The sequence below is a fragment of the Calypte anna genome, chromosome 8 (genome assembly GCF_003957555.1).
Source record: "Calypte anna isolate BGI_N300 chromosome 8, bCalAnn1_v1.p, whole genome shotgun sequence".
NCBI lineage: Eukaryota > Metazoa > Chordata > Aves > Apodiformes > Trochilidae > Calypte > Calypte anna.
Genome location: NC_044254.1, coordinates 11,836,472 through 11,857,313, shown reverse-complemented (window position 1 = coordinate 11,857,313; position 20,842 = coordinate 11,836,472). Strand labels below are relative to the sequence as shown.

The 20,842-nt window shown below is 34.9% G+C and overlaps 1 protein-coding gene across 4 annotated transcripts in view; it reads left to right on the top strand.

Moving 5' to 3' along the window:
* The window catches only part of AGL (amylo-alpha-1, 6-glucosidase, 4-alpha-glucanotransferase), a 35,912-nt gene extending 15,330 nt beyond the window's left edge, over positions 1-20,582 (top strand). For all 4 annotated transcript variants that reach the window (XM_030454952.1, XM_030454949.1, XM_030454953.1 and 1 more), the window contains exons 15-34: positions 447-548; positions 795-947; positions 1,028-1,178; positions 2,068-2,192; positions 2,303-2,415; positions 2,543-2,677; positions 3,185-3,315; positions 4,869-5,005; positions 6,679-6,812; positions 7,918-8,093; positions 9,759-9,861; positions 10,073-10,298; positions 10,689-10,800; positions 11,126-11,261; positions 12,703-12,815; positions 14,585-14,796; positions 15,337-15,434; positions 15,972-16,059; positions 16,150-16,283; positions 17,451-20,582. In XM_030454952.1, coding sequence (XP_030310812.1) covers positions 447-548; positions 795-947; positions 1,028-1,178; positions 2,068-2,192; positions 2,303-2,415; positions 2,543-2,677; positions 3,185-3,315; positions 4,869-5,005; positions 6,679-6,812; positions 7,918-8,093; positions 9,759-9,861; positions 10,073-10,298; positions 10,689-10,800; positions 11,126-11,261; positions 12,703-12,815; positions 14,585-14,796; positions 15,337-15,434; positions 15,972-16,059; positions 16,150-16,283; positions 17,451-17,568 — 2,697 coding nt within the window. In that variant the 3' untranslated portion in view covers positions 17,569-20,582. The remainder of the gene's footprint in view (positions 1-446; positions 549-794; positions 948-1,027; positions 1,179-2,067; positions 2,193-2,302; positions 2,416-2,542; positions 2,678-3,184; positions 3,316-4,868; positions 5,006-6,678; positions 6,813-7,917; positions 8,094-9,758; positions 9,862-10,072; positions 10,299-10,688; positions 10,801-11,125; positions 11,262-12,702; positions 12,816-14,584; positions 14,797-15,336; positions 15,435-15,971; positions 16,060-16,149; positions 16,284-17,450) is intronic.
* Positions 20,583-20,842: the final 260 nt, after the last annotated feature.

The window sequence follows — 20,842 nt, the reverse complement described above, 5'->3', positions numbered from 1 at the left end:
TTTCTGAGTGATACTTAGCAAGATTGTGTTTCAGATCTCCAAGTTTTCATGCACAGAGTGAAATCTTATAACTCCTTCTCACATTCAAAGTTTTCTTTCAAAGAAAAAAGTATGTAAGACTACTTAATGAGCTGTTTTGAATCTTTCATCCCAGCTCCTCTGAGTGGTTCCATCTCTGCTTGATAACCTGCTTTCCTGAGCTCATGTTTGATAGAGAGAATGAGAGAGAATGGGGGAATTGGACTGATTATTTTTTTGGAAAGTCCCTTAAGTTGCTTTTGTTAGAGCTTCTGTAGTAATTTTTTCAATATTTCTGTTGTGATTGAGAAAATTATGATCATGTGGTTAGCAGTTTCTGTGTAACACTGAGTATATCTTTTGTGTCCTGAATTGGGAGGGGTGAATTGTCTTTGATTCACTATTTTATTTTTTCTTTTTTAACAAAGCACCGATCTGCGTATGATGCTCTTCCTAGTGCAATGATTGTTTCCATGGCCTGCTGTGCTACAGGAAGCACCAAAGGCTATGATGAACTAGTACCCCACCAGGTATTTGTGTAGTTGAACTCCTAAGTTACTCTCCAAAATGTAGACTTTATTCTTGTCCTGCAGTATATATTTTGATGTTGTTTATATAGTAATTTACTAGTTGGCATTACTTTGGGTTGTTCAATTTGATGTGAACCTTGAACTGATTATATGATTGAGACCTTTAGCTGGTTTTTTTGGGGGGGTTGGTTGTTTTGTTTTGTTTCAGAGTTATTAATATTTGCTTGAATTTTCATTTCTTTATAGATCTCTGTAGTATCTGAAGAGCGGTTTTATACAAAATGGAATCCAGCAGCACAACTGACTTCTGGTGAAGTTAATTTCCAAACAGGAATTCTAGCTGGAAGGCTGGCCATAAACAGGCTACATCAGGAGCTGGGGGCTAAAGGCTTTAATCAGGCAAGCAAACATAACACTGGAATTTCTCCATATTTCTGTTTTGAGTGAGCACAGTTGCAAAGGTATGGGTTTTTTTCTAGGTGTATGTAGATCAAGTTGATGAAGATATAGTGGCAGTGACAAGACATTGTCCTAACACACACCAATCTGTTGTGGCTGTAAGTCGAACGGCTTTCAGGGATCCTAAAACTTCCTTCTACAGTAAAGAAGTACCTGAAATGTGTATCCCAGGTAATCAGATTTCTTCTCAAGAGATAGCAGGTGTACAAACTATTCATTTGATTCTAGTTCTGTCCTTCTTAAGTTCAAGCAAATGAATTCAGTGTGTACTAACAGGCATGCATCAAAACTGGTTCAAAAAATAGTAACAAACTTACTTGCTTAGGGTTTTCAAAGGCATTCAGGTCAAGTATACTTACTGTTATAAGCTCCCCATAAGAATGTGGGCTTGTCTTTTTATATATATACATATATATATACATATATATTTATAAAAGACATACATTACATTAAATATGCACAGTGTAACGACTTTCACGTTACTTGACCATATTTCTGAAATTTTCTAAACTGCCTTTAAAAATCTACTCAGCTCTTTGCATTTATGTGTGTTCCTGTTTTAAAAGCAGTTGCTTTATAGATTAAGTCATTTACAAGCAGCTGCAAGGCTTGAATATCTTGCTTTGTAGGTTCCTGAAAGTCTTGGGAAAAATGGGTTATTTGAATATTAATATAAATTCCTACACTTTAAGAAAAAAAATCTGTAGCTGCAGTTTGCAAACCAATCTAATAGTCTCCTAAAATATAATAAGGAAAGTAACAGCTGGTGATCAGTAAAAGACAGGTTGTAATTTAGTAATTCCTGACTGATTTTATGATTACTTTATTATAAAATGACAACATTGTTACTGTAAATACAGGAGAGAGAATAAAGTTGTAATGAATGCTTATGATATTTAAAACACTTCCCCATATGTTTTGCCACCTTTGTTCTTTAGCTATACAACTGAGGCTTGAATTCTTAATGTTTAGGGTTTTTTGTTTAGGTTTTGCTTCATTTTTTCAAAATAATTACTTCAAATTAACAATCTTTACTATGACACGATTTAACTTTTCTTAGGAAAAATAGAAGAAATAGTACTTGAGGCTAGGACTATTGAGAGAAATACTAGCCCTTACAAAAAGGATAAGCACTTTATAAATGGATTACCTAATTTCGCAGTGGAACTCAGAGAGCATATCCAGGTAATTAGCCTCCTTAACCCATGTTCTGATGTAATATTTTGTAATTTGTGATATTTTGTATTAGAAAAAAGACCTTGAATTTCAGTTGGAACTGTGTTTTCTTTTCTAAGATTACAGACAGTAAAATTATAAAGCAAGCTGGAACTGCCGTAAAAGGGCCAAATGAATTTGTTCAAGAAATAGAATTTGAAAAACTAACACCAGGAAGTGTAATAGTATTCAGGTATGTTGTTGCAGTTGCCAAGTGTTAGTTACAATAGAATGGTAGGATTCTTTGTTTTGAGACTTGGGAATAGTTACTCTTAACTGCTACATTTTTACAAATTATGCATTTATATTTATATTTACAGAGTTAGCCTTGACCCAAAGGCACAAGAGGCTGTTGGTGTACTGCGGAGTCATTTAATCCAGTTCAGTTCCCATTTTAAATCTGGAAGTCTTCCTGATGAGCATTCAGCACCTATTTTAAAAACATCATTTTCTTCGTGAGTATTCTTTAAGTTTCTAAAGTAGAACTGCAAAAGCTACAATAGGGGCTTAGACCAGTCTGTAAACTTGAAGTAAGAGTTGTTTTGGTTTTCTTCTTTGTTAATATAGATGGGTTTGGATTTTCAGAGTGCAAGAAAAACTGAGATACTAATTTTGTATGTATAATAGTAAGTAGAGTTAATATGTAAAAACTTTTCAGGCTCTTTTATTCACCTTCTGTGAATTTGCTGCTTAAAACAGTCTTAGTAACATGAAATGCTATCAGTGTTGCGGTATGATAGTTAGGGGCTTGTACTTAATAATATGTTTCAAATAAATACTGAAACATCTGAGCAGAACCTGTCAGAACATCTGAAAAATCAAGCTCTTAATTTCATAGATAAGTGGCAGGAATTGTATATTTAATTAAATGTAAGTCTGAAACTAGAATGTGAAATCCTTTCTCTGTTTCCCTGCTAATACTGCTTTGGGGTTTCAATTATTTTTTTCCACTTTTTTTTCAGCATTGCATCTAAGCTAACTTTGGCTGACCTAAATCAAGTACTGTATAGGTGTGAGGCAGAAGAGCAAGAAGATGGTGGAGGTTGTTATAACATACCAAACTGGTCACCGCTGAAGTATGCAGGCCTCCAAGGTAGTAGTTTCAGCATTACTTTTTTTCTGTTTCTGTGGTTTGAGCATAGCTGATTGAAGAAAGGGCCATGTGGCTGCTCACTTCCCCTCCACCCCTTTCCATCGAGGAAGAAATCCACATGAAAACCTCCTGGATCAAGACAAGGACTTGGAGGGTTCCACTCACCAGTTATGGTCATAGGAAAAGCAGACTCAACTTGGAGAAAAATCAATTTAATTTATCATTAATCAAAACAAGGCAAAGAGAAAACAAAAAACAGCTTAAATGCCTTTCCCCACCCCTTCTTTCTTCTCAGGCCTAAATTCCTTTGCTCTCTGTATCTCTACCTTCTCCCCTCAGCAGCACAGGGGGACCACAGGGTTTATTGTCTGTTCTCTGCTGCTCCTTCCTCCTCAGGGAGAAGGGTTCCCCTACAGCCTTTCCCTACTGCAGCATGGGGTCCCTCCCACAGGAGAGTCCTTCATGAACTCCTCCAATTTGAGTCCCTCCATAAGGTGCGGTCCCTCAGGAGCAAACTTCTCCAGTGTGGGCTGCCTACAGTCACAGCCTTCTTCTGGAACTGTTACCTCCCCTGGCACTGGGTCCTTCCATGGGTGCTGCTCCACAGTGGTCCTCCATGGGCCTCTCCACCATGCTTCTCCATGGGCTGCAGGGGAATGGCCAGCAGTCCCACCACAGGATGTAGAGAAACCTTTGATCAGGACACCTTCTTCTTTTCCTTCCTCATCAGCCTTGGTATCTCTGCTCCAGCATTGCTCTCACTTCTGATACCACCCTCTTTCTCTCCTCCCCTTCTCCTGTTCCTTACAGCCGCTCATTTCCCCTTCTTGAATATGTTAATCACAGGGGCACATCCATTATCACTGATGGCCTCAATATCAGACAGAGGTGGGGCTGGACATTCTGGAGCCAGAGGAGCTTTCAGCAGCTTCTTACAGCATCCATGCCTGGAACCTCTCTCTCCCCACCAAGAGTAGCACCACATCAACCCAGAACATCTCTCAAGAAGAAAAGTGATATTGACCAGTTCAATCTAGATCATACCTTAATGCTGTCATATGGATAGTGTCATTGTTTGGATGAAAATCATGGAAGTCGTTTCTGCTTGACCATGCTACTAATTGGTGTTGGACTGAGGAAATGGCATAGTAAAACAAGAACTCTCTCTATGGAGTTTGGCCTGCAAGGTTTCAATGTGCATTTTAACACCAATGCCCTCGCTTTTTCAATAAAAAGGAAATGCATACATCTCCAGTGAAGAATCCCACTAATTAAACCCTAGGCATTACTAATTTACTGAGGAATGTCAGTCACATATCAGTGTATTAATTCCATCATGCTAGTTATTCCACAGTGATTTTCATAACAGTCTATAATGTATGCTGAAGAAACTACAATTGAATTGTATCCTAACTTGGTCTGCAGATCAAAACAAGTAATACAGCTAAATTCAGTTAAAGCATCTGATCATATGTACCTTTTCCTCCTGAACTGTAATTGCTGTTTTGCGATAATGGTGTGTCTTTTAATACAGAGTTGGGTTTTCTATTTAGGTTTAATGTCAGTGATGGCAGACATTAGACCAAAGAATGACTTGGGTCATCCATTTTGTGATAATTTAAGATCTGGAGACTGGATGATAGATTATGTCAGTAATCGTCTGATTTCACGTGCAGGAGCCTGTGCAGAAGTGAGTAAAAATATGTATTTGTTGACTTAAATTGTTTGTTTCCTTATCAGTTACTAGTATATTTTTAAATTCAGTCTCTCTATAGCAGATTTCTATGTAGGCAATTTATTCTAGGAGATTAAACCATTAATATTTTTCTTACCTTTGCTCAATCCTAGTTAAGAATAGACTTCAAAAGGGAAGTAAAAATATGTAGAATATAGAGGGTTTGTTAACATTTACATAAAGGCCTACAAGGCTCCTTTCCTGTTTGTTTATATATTTTTCCTCAAATAAAAAAGTGACTGGGTTTTTTGGTTTTTTTTAATAAGTACTTTCAAAACGGGGCCTAAATACTACTGACGTGTATATGATGACTGATACAGTTATGGTATTTTTCTAGTATATAGTATATATATGGAATATAGTATTATACAGTAAGATTGCAAATTAAAGCACTGCAAAGATAGGAATTATGCAATTTAGCTGCATTACAATATAGTCCTTTTCTTTCTTTGTCGTATTTCTTTCCCACATGCCTATTGCTTCATTCAATTCACAAGATGAAGACGTGATTTGGTTAACTTAAATAATGAGTAGAATAATAAGAAGAGCTTCAGTATTCTCATTTCATTTTGTTCTTGAACTTAAATGTAATGATACAAAGCAGAAGAACGGATAATGCAGTCTTATGCTGTACTGAGGTGAATGCTGAATCTGACCTTGGAGACTGAGTTTTTCTAGAAAGAAAGTTAGTCTGATACTTACTGGTTTATTGCTTTTCAAAGGCCGTTGCTTATTTTGAATTTGTAGTTTGTAGTGTTCCACACTGTTTTTCAGAAAGCAGAAAATACCTGTAACTATTCCGAAGTCACATGAAACTAAACTTTACAATTTCATTGTTTAAATGAATAGCTTTCCCTTCATATTCTCTAGGTTAAAAGTAGAGGGTCATCATGTAATATTTGACATGTACTTTCTTCACCTGCACAGTCTTCACCCACAAGATTTAAGACTTCAGTGACTTTCTAGTAGATTTTCATGTTCTTCCTTAACTGTACTGGAAGGAAAGAAGATGAATATTTCCCAGGTGTCAAACATTACGTAAGGACATGGGCTTCAGCATCCTGACTCTGAGACCCACGTCTGCAGTCATTTCCACCAGTGGCTGTACATAATTTAGCCTTCTGATAATTTTTCTTTCCCTGTTCAGTCCTGTCTTTCTAAGCAATGAGAAACCTTCTTCCCATACTTGAGTAAAAGGCATGCTGTTTGAGTTACAGCTTTCCTTTGCTACTCAGTTTTAATAGCTGCTTTATGATATTTTATTTCTCTACAAGACTGACAGATATAATCTCTTTCTATAGTTGAAGTTCTTGCCTATTTGTGTCATAGTACAGATATAATAAAGATTTTTTTCCCTGCTACTTTTCTTACAGTAATCTCTCAGTTAAAATTTTGGAGTAGGAGACTGTACTTCTACCACATGTGTCTGGCACAGACATCTTAGACATGCTAGTGGGGTTAAGAATAACTGAAGATAACCTCGACTTTGTGGTGGTCATAACTTGGTGTAACTTGGGTGTAATAAATGTACAAAAAATGCAACAAATACTTTTAACTAGATGGATCCTGAAAGCACTGCTTTTTGAACCCTGGTGTTATCAAGTTCCAATTATATTGTATCTCAATAGGTTGGTAAATGGCTGCAAGCCATGTTTGTCTACCTAAAGAGAATTCCACGTTACCTCATCCCGTGTTACTTTGATGCCATATTAGTGGGTGCCTACACAATGCTTCTGGATGTGGCATGGAGCCAGATGTCCAGGTATGATTGACATATCAGAGCTACAGAGGTAGCTGCATGTATTTGCACCTCTAAGTTTTAACTGCTGGGGAATGTAATTTGAATATTTTCATACTTGTCCAGTGTATAAGGGTAAAATTAGCAGTGAGCATCAAATCTATTTTCTGATGGTGGTGGTTTGGAAGGTTTAGAGTTCAGATGTCTATGCAGGGTTTGAATTTGACTAGTGTTGGCATTGTGCAGTAGAAGGAAATCTTAAGCCAGCATTTCTCTGCCAAGCTTTAGAAACTTTTTGTGCTGTTATTTTAGTACAACTGCAAGGATTCTGTAAAGTTCAGGAAAAGAAGAAAGTACCACATTTTATGTTATACTGATGCTTTGTTCAGTATTTCTTCTCTAACACCTAAATATCCTTTATTGTCTGAGTACTTCGCTTAGTTCATGAAATAACTGTTTAACTTCAGAAGTAACACCAGTGTCAACTTTTTTTTTTTCTCTTGAAAAGGGAAGAGAGATTGATTTAATAGAGGCTTTATTCTAGCTATGAACATTCTGGAACACACCAGTATTGTTTTGTAAATGTTAAATGGGCACAGAATTTCGTATGGCTGTGAAATTGTGTGGAAAGTAGTGTATTTTATGAAAATGCTTGGAGATAAACTAGTGAGGCATGCAGGCTCCATTATTTTAGACAATGTGTTAACTTAGTTGTTTACAATTCATATATATATATATTAATATATATAAAAATACAGTGATCTTTAAAAATACTGACTAGGTTTAAAAGAAATTTGATTTATAGTAAAATATTTTAAATCATATTTTTTAAGATCTTAGCCCTTTATATATAGGTATCAAATAAAGCCAAACCAAGTTCCATCTTTTACCCTTTTTTCTAGGATCATTTGACAGACACTCCTGACATTGAGCACCCATTTTGGGGAAAAAAGTTATTCATAAATCTAATCTTCTGTACAAAGTTAGTTAATACAAAATGCTAACTCATTGTTAATTTTTGTATTTATTAAGCATAATACTTATAATGGTCTACTGTAAACATAAAAGGTTATATTTTATAAACTAATATTGCTGAATGCAAATTTATTTTAATTATGTTGAATTACAGCTTTGTGCAGAATGGATCAACATTTGTTAAACACCTTTCCTTGGGTTCAGTCCAGATGTGTGGGATAGGAAAATACTCTTGCCTGCCAGCTCTGTCTCCATCATTACATGATGTGCCCTATAGGCTGAATGAGATTACAAATGAGAAAGAACAGTGTTGTGTTTCCTTAGCAGCTGGTAAGTGAGTGCAATGTATTTTAAAAATTAATTTTTTTTCTCCCTGTGTTTTAATTTGTGTTTTAGATTAAGATTAGCCTGTATTAAAAATATGGCAGTTTTGTCCAGCAGTACTTCCTGGGGACAACCATTTCGTTACTGTTCTTGGGGAGCTTATAAACACTTAATTTAGACACATTTTTAGCTATATCCGTTTTTATCATGTATGGAGATCCACAACTATGTTCTGTTTCTTTTCAGAAGACTTGCTTGAGATAAATGTACTTAGCATAAAAGGTTTTAATTTATCTGTTTTAAATATGAATTTAAGAACTGATTTGTAATGGAGTACAAAGTGAATTTATTGTTTACAAGGTCTCAGAAAAAGAGGGAAGCATTAGCACACTAGAAGAATGCCTGATCTGAAACTGTCTCCAAAAGGAAAGAACATAACAGTAGTCAGCAACTTGTGTTTATACCTCCAAATGTTCTGCCAGAATCTGTCACTCTTTGAATCGGGTACTTTCCTATGCAAGAAGTATTATCTTTTATTTTTAGTGGCTTTGAATGAATCTGGTTTTTTTCTGAGTTGGCCCATTCCTTTTCTGAAACCATAGAAACTTTCACCACCCAGACAGAGTCTGTGCCATCTGTCTCACTGGGGTGCTTATTTTCTTCTTTTCGCTGTCTTTCTCTTGTGGAATTTTATTGCCTTTAGTGGGTTTTAGTAACATTCCATTTGCCTGCTTTAGTGTTACTTAGAAGAAGAGGCACAATGTTCTCTTAAACTAGTCATAAAGATTAATTATACTAAAGGCTTGGGTTTTAAATACTCCTTTCACACACTCACTTGTAGTTGTGTCTGAGATTTTTAACTCCTACATGGTTTACCATCCTTACTGCGTTTGCCATATACTATAAAATTGTGGAGGTATGGAGACCATATTTAAGTATTAGCAAATACTTTTTCTGTAAAAAAGTAAGTGATAAAAGTTAAATGGTTGTTCTGTCAAGCATGCACAGCAGACAGCTGTTTTGAAACTTCACCCTGTAGAATTTTTTGCTAGTTAGATTGAAAAGGTTGGCAAATGGAAGAAAAGACAAGTATGGACCTTACTGTTGCAATTATTTTGCTTTAACAGTCAGAATCTTAAGTTACACACTATAGAGTTTGCAGTGACATGTAGTTCTAGAAGCTGCTGGAAGAGAGAAGCAGGAATCCTTTTGTAGTGGCTGAGAGCTATTCTGGGCTGAAGAATTTCATAGCTCTCCAGTCATATCCCTTTTATGCTCCTGAGATGTCACAGCTCTCTTACATTAAACTCTTGTCAAAAAAGCCTTATAAATCTTGTCATAGTACTGGCTTCTTTATTTTTTTATTTTAAGTTTTCTTCCCGTGTTTTAAGCACAGGATGGCACCCGGCTAAGTTACAAAGTTATTTAATAAAAATTTAGATGTGACTTTTTGATATGAGATATTCTGATGTGGTTTTGACATTCAATGACATTCTAGAAGATAATTGCTCTCAAATGAGATTTTATTTCAATTTATCAAGAACTGGGCGTAGTATATTGTTTAAATATCTTAATCTAGGAAAAAAATTGACTGACTTCTGTTTGTTTTACACATACACACATGCTTGGAGTTTTCTTACAAGAAAGATGAACAGTGACATTTCTTTTTAGGTTTACCTCACTTTTCTTCTGGAATTTTTCGTTCCTGGGGACGAGATACCTTTATTGCACTGAGAGGTCTAATGTTAGTTACGGGTCGCTATCTAGAAGCCAGGTAAGACTGACTTGGGTGACTTTTAGAGACAAAAAAAGGAAGTAATTTGTGGCTTTCAAAAGCGAACTTCTAGCATCTATCTTTAAGATCCTGTTTGTCCCTGTGACTTATATTGCTATTGAGATAAACTTGTATGCTTTGTACTTAGTACTCAGTCCCATAACAGCTGCGAAAGTAACTTAGTCAAGACAGTGTTTTTCTTTTGTTCTAGAAACATCATTTTAGCATTTGGTGGGACTTTGAGGCATGGTCTCATTCCCAATCTGCTTGGCCAGGGGACACACGCCAGATACAACTGTCGTGATGCAGTATGGTGGTGGCTTCAGTGTATCCAGGACTACTGTAAAATTGTTCCAAATGGATTAGACATTCTCAGGTGTCCTGTCTCTAGGATGTACCCAAGAGATGACTCTTCTCCTCAGCCTGCAGGCACTAGGGTAAATATTACTTCTGATTTAAGTATTTAACACAACTATAATTTTTTTAAATGAAATTACATAATTTTATTATAGCAGAAGGATTCCATATTTTAGTCACTTCTCACTATGTCTTCATCCCATAATTAGACAACTATAGGGGGTTGGAAATAAACGCTCTATCAGCTTTACTTCTGAATTATTTTTATTTTGGTTTTGAACGTGAAAAACTGTTAATGTTAAAAATTGTATACAATGTCTTGTCATTGACAAAGATGCTACTAACGATGTCAGATGCTTTTCTTTTGAAACATCATAAGTTGAGGGTTAAGAATTGCTTCTATTTGCACATTAGAGCCTTTCTATTAATATTTCATCTTACCTTTCATGGTAAACATGCAATCAATCAAGGATCAGCCACTTTATGAAGTAATACAGGAGGCAATGCAACGACACATGGAAGGCATAAGTTTCCGAGAAAGGAATGCTGGTCCACAGATAGATCAAAACATGAAAGATGAAGGTAACATACATAGAACACTTCCTGTATAATTCAAAAGATGGTGATTGTATTTCAGATTTCTTTTCTTCTAGTTATTGAGCATATTTGAAAAAATAATTGTTTAATGCACCCAAATCTATATTTTAAAATACTTTAATGTTTTAAAATTGTAGTTATCTTCAATTAAAAATTCACTTTAAAAGAACAGTTGCATTCAGAAAGGAACAGTGCTTTTGTTTGGAGGATCATTTTGTTTATTTAGGAGGCTTGGGCTGGAACAGGGGTGGATTTGGGGTTGTGATATTTTTAACATACAAACTTCATGCATGGTATTTTTGCTTGGCAGGTTTTAATGTAACTGCAGGTGTTGACCATGAAACTGGCTTTGTCTTTGGAGGGAACTGCTTCAATTGTGGCACTTGGATGGATAAAATGGGAGAGAGTGACAAAGCTCGCAACAGAGGAATTCCAGCTACTCCAAGGCACAAAATCCAGGCTTTTGAGGGTTTTTTTTTTTTTTTTTAACTTAAATTCTTCTTAAGAACTACTATGATTTCCATTAGTGCATCTGAGAGGTGGTGTCTCAAATGCTCGGTTTCTGCCTACTGTAATGGTAATGTTAACTTGTTTTTTGTGTTCATTTGAAGAAAAAAGGTATGTATTCAGCAGGTGAACCTCTCAGCTTCTGGCATGGTCTTAGCTCCATGAAAAGACTAGACTTCTGAGTTTAAGTAGTAAAATATAATTTGAGTAAAACTGTATACTTGTACTACTAGTAGTACTTTGTTATTAAGACATAGGAGAAAGCTCTTGGTAATTGTTGTGTTGTTAAAATACTTATTTAGAATTCAGAAATACATACAACTTCTAAATTTTTAAAGTTGAGAGTAAGTATTTTAAAATAAGCTGTTTACTATGTGCCAACAAAATGCTGCAAGCATCCTCGCTGGAGTTAGTACAGCCTCAGTTTCAAATCAATTGCCATCTGAGGGTGAGAACTGAAGAAGGAAATCAGCATCTTGCTTGACAAGTCAGGCATCCTAATTGGGAACCTAAAGAGGCTGAGGGACCTAAATAGGCTACATCTGTGATGCTGGAGAAAAACTCTATATGAAGCAGGCAGTACAGCTCAATATGATAAAATACAAAATTTTTTGCAGATGGGAATTGTCTGAATATCACCTGGAAAATGTGCTCTGTTACTCTTTGCCCTTTGTGAAACTCAAAAGTACCTTACAAAACTGAGTGTGCCTCAAAGTGGTAGATAAGGTTCAGCATAGATAACGTTAAGATATGTGTCTAGGGGAAAAATAGTCTAAACCATGCCTACATGATGGGGTCAGAACAGAGCTACAGCTCAGGAAGAAAATCTGAGTCAATGGTAGCTTTCTGATGTAATATCTTGGTGTACAGGAGCTGCCAAAAAAAAAAAAAATCTAATAAAAATAATACTCAGTGTCATCAGGAAAGGTTTTTAGGCAGAATGATACACTCCATCTTGTTCTTTTTGTGAAACCTTGCACCCACAAGATGCACTTGTGTCTTCAGCGTGAAGTGTAGTGCTAGACTCAAGCAGGACACAAGAAAGGATGGTACAGAGAAGGACAGCTAAAACTCAAGGGGATGGAACAGCTGCCTTGCAGAGAAACACTGCAATATCTAAGGACTCTTCAGAGAGTATGGGTGAGAGAGTTATGACTGAAGTTTATAAAATCATGCCAGTAATGCATGATGGTGGAGCACAAAACAAAGCAATATTGTAGAACTTCAGGTTATTTATATAGGAGAAATAGGGGACTCGTAGGAAAATACAGAAAAATGAAGTATCTTAAGGTACTTACAGATATTTTTTTTTTAAGTTGCTTATTGAAATTTAATAGCCTTCATAAAGTAATTCCTGGCTTTTTTTAATTGTTATTTTAGAGATGGCTCTGCTGTGGAAATTGTTGGCCTGTGCAAGTCAGCTGTTCGCTGGTTGCTGGATTTATCTGTGAAAAATATATATCCATTCCATGGAGTCACTGTAAAAAGACAAGGTAAAACCAAGCACATCTCATAATTGTATTATTGGAGAATAAGAATAACTGAAACAGCGAAAAATGAGGGCCACGTAACATTAGGGATGATTATCAAAGTACTCAAGAAGGTTCAGGGGGAAAAAATTTGGAAAGTATCTTGTATTAATAAAATCTTCTGTTACTACAACATATTACTAAGACTTTGTCTTGTCAATATTTCAAATATTTTATTCTGTATATTAAGGTGTGAATTACAAAGGAGTTTTTGAGCCCAAATACCATTTCTCAAAATGTATAAATGGTAGAATTATTATGTATTATGATTATATGATTTATTCATTACAAGAATGCTAAGTACAATAACACAAGTCAATTATTTTCTTTTCTTTCTGCACACGCCTCTCCCCTCCATTCGAAACACACAAGAACTATTTTTGTGGACATTGATGTAAATGTCCTTAGATGTCCCTTATGTTTCAGGTACTGGATGGATACTGCTCTGGTTACAAAGTTACATTACTTTGAGCTTATCAAGCCCAAGTGAATATACATGTAAAGCCTTTTTGCTCTTCAGTAAAAGATATATTGGAAAAGAGGTTATTTAGTGGTTCTTTTATTCTGTTTTAGAAAATGTAAATGTAAGGGTTTTGGTGTGTGGTTTTTTTTTTTCCTATTTATCCTAGACAGTATAGATTTTTTAGGTCATGAACTTACCTGTCACTTCAGGTTTTCTTAAAATCTTTGGCTGGAGCAAGACAGTTAAAATTCAATACACAGCAATATTATAATCCCTAATGTAGAAATATTGACAGGATCTCTTATCTCTTTTGTTCCCAAAAAATAAACAACTTCAATTTCAGTTTGATATGTGTTCACTCTCTCCTGTTGTTAAGATTTCATCCATATAATGCCAAATCTATTTTAAAATCAGCCTTAATTCCTAGTCACCATCTATGTCTTTTTTCTTAAGAATAGACCTCCTGTTAAAGTTTCTAGGTTTTTTGTTCTTACGACAATATCATATTTCAGTTTTGGTAGTTTTGTCCTTTCTGCTGTATTACAAATGTAGTTTTAAGATAAATAGGTAATGCTCTTGTACTCACCTAATGTAAAACTAGTGGACAATTCTTAACTACTTTTGGTTCTTTCATAAAAGCATTGCTTATTTAAGATGTATGTCAGGAAAAAAAACCCAGTACAGTTTTGCTAACTAAAACCTGATGTTTTTTCAGTCTCACTTCATTTTTCAGTGAGATGTTCTTGTGAATTGTAGAATTGGCCTAAGTGTGAGGAATCACCATCTGGAGAGAGGTGATCCCAGGTCTGCTCCTGTTATATTAAGTGTCAGGAATTCAGGAAGGAGAAAACTTTTAAAAGGGACACTTACCCTAATGTTTTGACACTCTTTTTGAAGTCTCCAGAGTAACGAGTACGTATACCAAGTGATATAAAAGAGTTGAAATGTCACCAAGCTGAAATGTTAAATATACATTTTAAACTTGAGTATTTTCTATAGATTGCATTAGCTCCTACTGTTTGCTCCTAGCTAACTACAAGTTAGAAAGTATTGTGTAAAAAATGTTGTGCATTTTTGGGGGTTGAACTGCAATTTAGATCTGAATTCAACTTCTAGATAACTTTTTTCATTGCTTCTATGGTCTTTATTGTGTTAAAAGTATCTGAAGTAAAACAGTGAAGTGAAACAGTAAAAATAGAGATAAGAATACCTCAGATGTTGCCACTGTGGCTTTTTTCTGAAAGTAAAACCTCTATGTAACATCTTGCAGGAAAGAAAGAGACTGTCACCTATGATGAGTGGAACAGAAAAATTCAAGATCACTTTGAAAGGCTGTTCTTTGTCTCTGAGAACCCAGCAGATCCTAATGAGAAACATCCAGAGCTTGTTCACAAACGTGGAATTTATAAGGACAGCTATGGAGCTTCAAGCCCATGGTGTGATTACCAACTCAGGCCAAATTTTACAATAGCAATGGTTGTGGTAAGTGAGGAGGGTGAGGGAAAGCATTTGTACTTAAAATTTTCTTTACTATTCAACTGAGCTTGTGTTGGAAAGTTCTGGGTGGCATTGTATTAGGAACATACATTTCTTGGAGTAGCTTTTTGAAAGCTTATATTTCTATGCTTTTAATATTGGTCCATCTTGGAGTACATCCTTGACAGGACTTAACTAAATGAAACTGCTGTCCAGTGTATAGCTAGGATAAGTTTGCAGTGTTTGCCATATTCAGAATGCCTGTATGTTCAGGCCACTTTTCCCATTAAATTAGCTAAAAACTATGGGAGGTTTGTTGTCTTTATTTGGTTTGTAAAGAGCTTCAGTTATAATACTTACCTAGTGTATTTAAAATTTAAAAATCCCCCTGGATAGTTTCTATCCTCTTGCCTACTATGACTTGCAGATTTTGGAAGTTCATTCAGTAATGTAAAATTTTAGCTTTTCATTGTCTTCTACATTTGTATACTTGGTCTTATGTTTGTACATGTGCAGAGCTTAATCATTAAATCTTTATTTTATTAGGCCCCTGAGTTGTTCACACCTGAGAGAGCCTGGAAAGCTCTGCAGATAGCAGAGGAAAAACTGCTTGGTCCATTAGGCATGAAAACCTTGGACCCAGAGTAAGTATAGTAGAGCTAATAAATGTTAATTACAAAACATGACAGTAGGAATTATTTGACATGGCAAGGTAGCATTTCTTTTGTTAAAATCACTACATATTAATGGGAAATATAAATACTTCCAGACAATTATTTTACTATTCTAAAAGTCCATGCAATTGTTATTTATGTAGTCAATCACTAGGTGTTTTTGGATGCCACACAGTAAGCAAGTCAAAGGTGGTATTATATGTTGAATCATCATCTTGATACATGCTTCTTTATGATACTGTGTACAGCACTATAGATCAAGTAAAAGCAGAAGAGTAAAATTATTAATTCAAGTAATTCCAAGACTTGAAAAATTTTCCAGCTAGTTTAAATTACATTTGGAATTTCATTGTCATGTAAAATGTAGAACTGCCTGGAGACCTCCCTAACTTAACCATAATTTAATGTAAATGCAATAACAAATTGTTTGTTCGTTTCTGCTCTGCATTCTTATGTATCTTTTTTGTTAAGGCTTTGTTTGCATTATTTATTCTTTCATTCTTGCAGTGATATGGTTTACTGTGGAGTATATGATAATGCTCTTGACAATGACAACTATAATATAGCCAAAGGTTTTAATTATCACCAAGGACCGGTATGAACCAGTTTTTCAATTTTAGAAAAAATACTGTCAACATTTCAAACTGACAGCTATTACACTAATCTTGTTTCATTCTTTGCATAGGAGTGGCTGTGGCCAATTGGGTATTTTCTTCGTGCTAAACTGTACTTCTCAAAGTTGTTGGGTCCAGAGATACATGCAAAAACTGTCATTATGATTAAGAATGTTCTTTCTCGACACTATGTTCACCTTGAAAGGTAAGACACCACTAACACAGATTTAAAATATTCATTCAATATAGTGTCAAACTGCATGTGAAAGTACAGCTCTGTAAAATCAACAGCATCTGTTTTCTACATAAGTTCAATGCTATATGTGCTATCACAGATCTTGAGTAAGGTTTCCAGTACAGCTGAGATCTACTGCTTTTTAGTAGTAATTTTCTAGATTGCAGAATTACTCATATTTATCCATGTGAACACCGAGTGAAATAAACCTTATGTAAAAATTAGGATATAATTTCATACAAAAAATGAACTTCAGAAAAAATGTTAGAGTTGGTGTTTAACAGTCAAAAGTATTTCATAACCTGCAAACAAAACAGTTGAAGGGCTGGTAGTGACAGATTAAAATTGCAGCAGATTAACTGTTACAAAATAGTTTCATAGTTTTTTGTGTAATAAAATAAGAAATTAGTATGGCAGTGTTTCAGAATCATAACCTTGATATTCTAAGGAGGCAGAGGAGTTTGCTTACGGCCCTTAAATGTTCCTTTGCATTTTGAGTTCTCCCTTTTAAAAGCCAAACCACCAAACTCACACTATTTTTCCCCTTTTCTGTTTCAGTTTGGTTTGTGGTTTTTTGTCTTATTACTTAAGTAGTGTACCTTTACTCTGTATTTCATTCATGTACAGAATCATTCATGTAGCAATAGGCTCCACTTATGAGTATGTTAGTTTGTGGGGTATTTTTATTTCTATGGAAGAAAGAAATGCTACTGTAGTTATGTTATCTTCTAGCAATTATCACTTTTTTTTAGCACCATAGTCCCCTATGAAGTAGAGTTTGAATTCCATCCAGTTATCTCAGAAATCACTCATTTTCTTCCGATTGCAGAACTAACTGAATGAGAAATAGGAGCGACATGTCAGTAATCTAAGTTCAGATAATATTAGTATCAGGCAGTCTCCTTTGAAAAAGAGGTACCCCCACAAAAACCTACAATTCCCAACTGCAGGGGGGGGAAGTTACATATCAGTTATTAACAAAACATACTGTGCCTGTAGGACAACAGACATTTACTCACAGTTTTGACTTTCCCCCTGAAATCTTCTAAAATCTTATAAAGAGATTTTAAACAAAATGTTCTTTTAATTTTCATGTATACTCTAACAGCAGTACTCCTTTGTTTTTTCTTTTATCAGATCGTCCTGGAAAGGGCTTCCTGAACTGACCAATGAAAATGGACAGTATTGCCCTTTTAGCTGTGAAACTCAGGCCTGGTCTATTGGAGTTATCCTTGAAATCCTTTATGACTTGTAAAAATTTAATTTAATTGTTTGGATGAAACTTCCATGGTCTTATTGGGCATAAATGAACACTTGGTTTATACTGCAAGGGGATTGTCCTGTTCTGCACAATCACTTAAGCTGTGTCCTGACTTTTAAAGATGCTAAATGTCATCAGCTCCTATGCCCTTTAACTATATGTGCCTTGAGGGTTTTTTTGAAAATCAGGCCATGACAATAAAGTAAAACTGCAGTGCACACTTGATGCGGAAACTTTTAGTAAGGAGAAATTTTAATATAATATGCACAAACTTAAGTAGTTGTTTGGACTTCTCAAATCAAAACCTTAATGTGTAAAAAAGTGAGGTGGCTATTTCCTGTGCTAAAAACAAGTAGCACAGCTCTTACACTGTTTTTTTCTATGTGTCTTCAAGAAGAAGTGGATATTTTGCAAATGCATGCCTAAAGGGGAATAGATTAACCTATAACATTCTGAATGTGGTATGCTTTATGCTGCATCATCATACATTAATGAAGGCAGAATGTTGTCTCTCTGAACTGTATTATGAGGATTTTCTTATTTGTGTTCTCTTGAACACACCAGTAAGCATCAATAAAAATAAGGGTTTATGAATACTGTAATAAGCCAACCTTTGAACTTTAATATATAAAATTTTCAAAAACTTTAAACTACTTTGAGCGTTAACTCAAGCAATAATGAGGTATTACCCTATGTTAATTCACCTTTAAATGTATTTGTCATGCAGCAAACCCATTTCTTCATTTAAATGTTTTTCACCATGACCAATTCATAAGGAACTTGTACATGTGCATATAATGCACAGCGTATATGTTAAGGGAGGCCAAAGATATAGAAATCAATGTGCCTTTATTCTTAGCTGTATTGAAGCAGGTGGAAACATTTAATATCATCAAGAAGAGATACTAGCATACCACCAGAGCATAGGAAGTTTCTAGACCTTTTGAAATTACACCAGTAAGTAAGCATGCTATCACTATGTGTTCCTCAGGAACAGCATCCAGCAACTGTTGTGCAAAACTTCTGTTCTTTAATATTTAGATGTCTGCATGCTCATATTGAGTTCTTGTTAGTGTTCCCAAACTGAAGAGTGGTTGACAGAAGAGTGGTGCAGTTGGTAATTCTCAACCCTCTGTTCATGTGGGTTTTTTTTGTTTGGTTGGTTTTTTGTTTTTTTTTATCATAGTGCAATAAACAGGCAACGAATAAGTCTGACAACACTTCCCAGAAAGCAGAACTCATCTTTTGTTTCTTAATGTTAGACAACATATGGTGAAAAATGTACATCGGATTTAATTACAATGCACTAATAACACTTAGGTCAAGATTTTATTATATCTGTATTTTATAGTTTCTGTACCCTATCAAGTACAGTGCAATCAGACTGTCTTGGTCAGGAAGATGTGTTACAGATTGTTACATTTAAAGGCAAGTCAATAAGCTGAAGATAAATTAATTGTAAGAGGTAGCTATATTCACATTATTTATTTGAAAGATTAGTAAGTATTTGAACTCCCTTTCTGAAGTGTTCAGTACTTTAAGGATATCATTAGGGAAGGTCTATATTGTACCTCAACTTTTGAGCTGCTGCAGTACATGAGTTAAGAAATTTTTATTTTCTCACCACAATGCATGAGAGATGATACTTGATCACAAACATTACTGAAATGTCAGCCAGTCAGCCATGCATTATTTTTTTAATGTGCAAGAGGCAAATGAAGTATTTTTCATACTGTACTAGACTTCCAGAACTCTTGATATTGATCACAGGGTTTGTGTCCTACTGTATAACTTTTTACTGTTTTCCTAGATAATTATTTCTCATTTGTTATTTCAAGTTGTTTTATAGCTCATGTAGTTTGGGAAAGCAGGAACAATAATGGGAGAATAAAAGTTTTCATTCTTGATGACAACATTTTAAAATTGGAAGTACAGCTTAAGAGTTATGACTGTTGAAAAAGATTTCTGCAAGGTGTAAAATTAAATACATTGTCAATAACACTCTTTCAGTGTTGCGGAAAAAAAACAAACAAAAAACACCACAAAAAAACCGGAATATATTATTTCTCAAAACCTTCCTATGTTGTTTTAGACAACTTTCCACTGTATTGCAAACTGCACTGCTGACAGAGACTGCATAATTGCCACTATTTTTTTTCTAATTTAAAGATAAATCACCACTGCATACAAGAAGACACGTTATCAAAACCTATAATATACCCACATTATAATGTTGCTTTGGCATTAATTAGCAGAACATAGTCTTAGTGACAAGTGTTTTAAATAAAATATGCATCATATTGGTTGACTTTGTTAAGTAGCAACAAAAGTAATATTGGAGGGTTATAACTGTTGGGGGGGTTAATGGTATTTTTGGGGGTTGCTGTTTTTGTTTTTTGATGGGTTTTTTTTTTTTTTTATCAAAAAGCTACTCAACGTTTGTCAAGTCCAGACAATTTAAAAATGAAGAGGGGAAAAAAACTAATGTTAAATCTAACACTTACATGAGCTGGTGTTCAGCTAGATAAATGCTATATGTATGTTATTATCCCTAAAAATAGCTGACTTATGTTGACCAATCCTGAACTGGTGTTTCATTCAATTGGTATTATTTATATTATACACTCAAAAAACATATTAGTCGGTGAAGTTTTAGTCAGTAAACATGTTTTAGAAATAAAACTAAAGAACTTAGTAAGACTGTGAATCCATTGTGTTCCAGTTGATGTTCCTTGATCTATATGTTATTGAAACAGATTTTTATTTCCTCCTAATTGAAATAATGTTGACTGTTACCAGTGTTCATACAGTTATAGTTCTTGCTTATTCAAGGATGATTAACTTGAGAATTCAGGTAAAATAATGTATTATCCTCACACTGCATGTTGTAAGTAAAATGGAAAGAGGAGATTTATGTGTTTGTCTAGCACACCAATGACAGATTTTAGAAAATGTCATTCATATATTTGACATGCACAAAAATTAAATCATTAATTCACACCAGTTAACCTTTGCGTGTGGTTGCTTGGGAAAAAAAGCCAACATACAATGCTTTTTGGTTGTTGGCAGTTTAACATGGGAGAAATCTTAACTTGGGTAAAATATTAATAGTATGTGATAAATTTATCAGTTATTAAGAAAAAAAACAAACCACATAACTTGAGCCTTGTACACAGATCCTAATCTGTGTGAATGTCTGCTGTCTCAGCTGGGTTTGAGTGATTGGGTTAGAAGGGCTTTGTGTCCTTTCTGCTATCAGTTAACATGG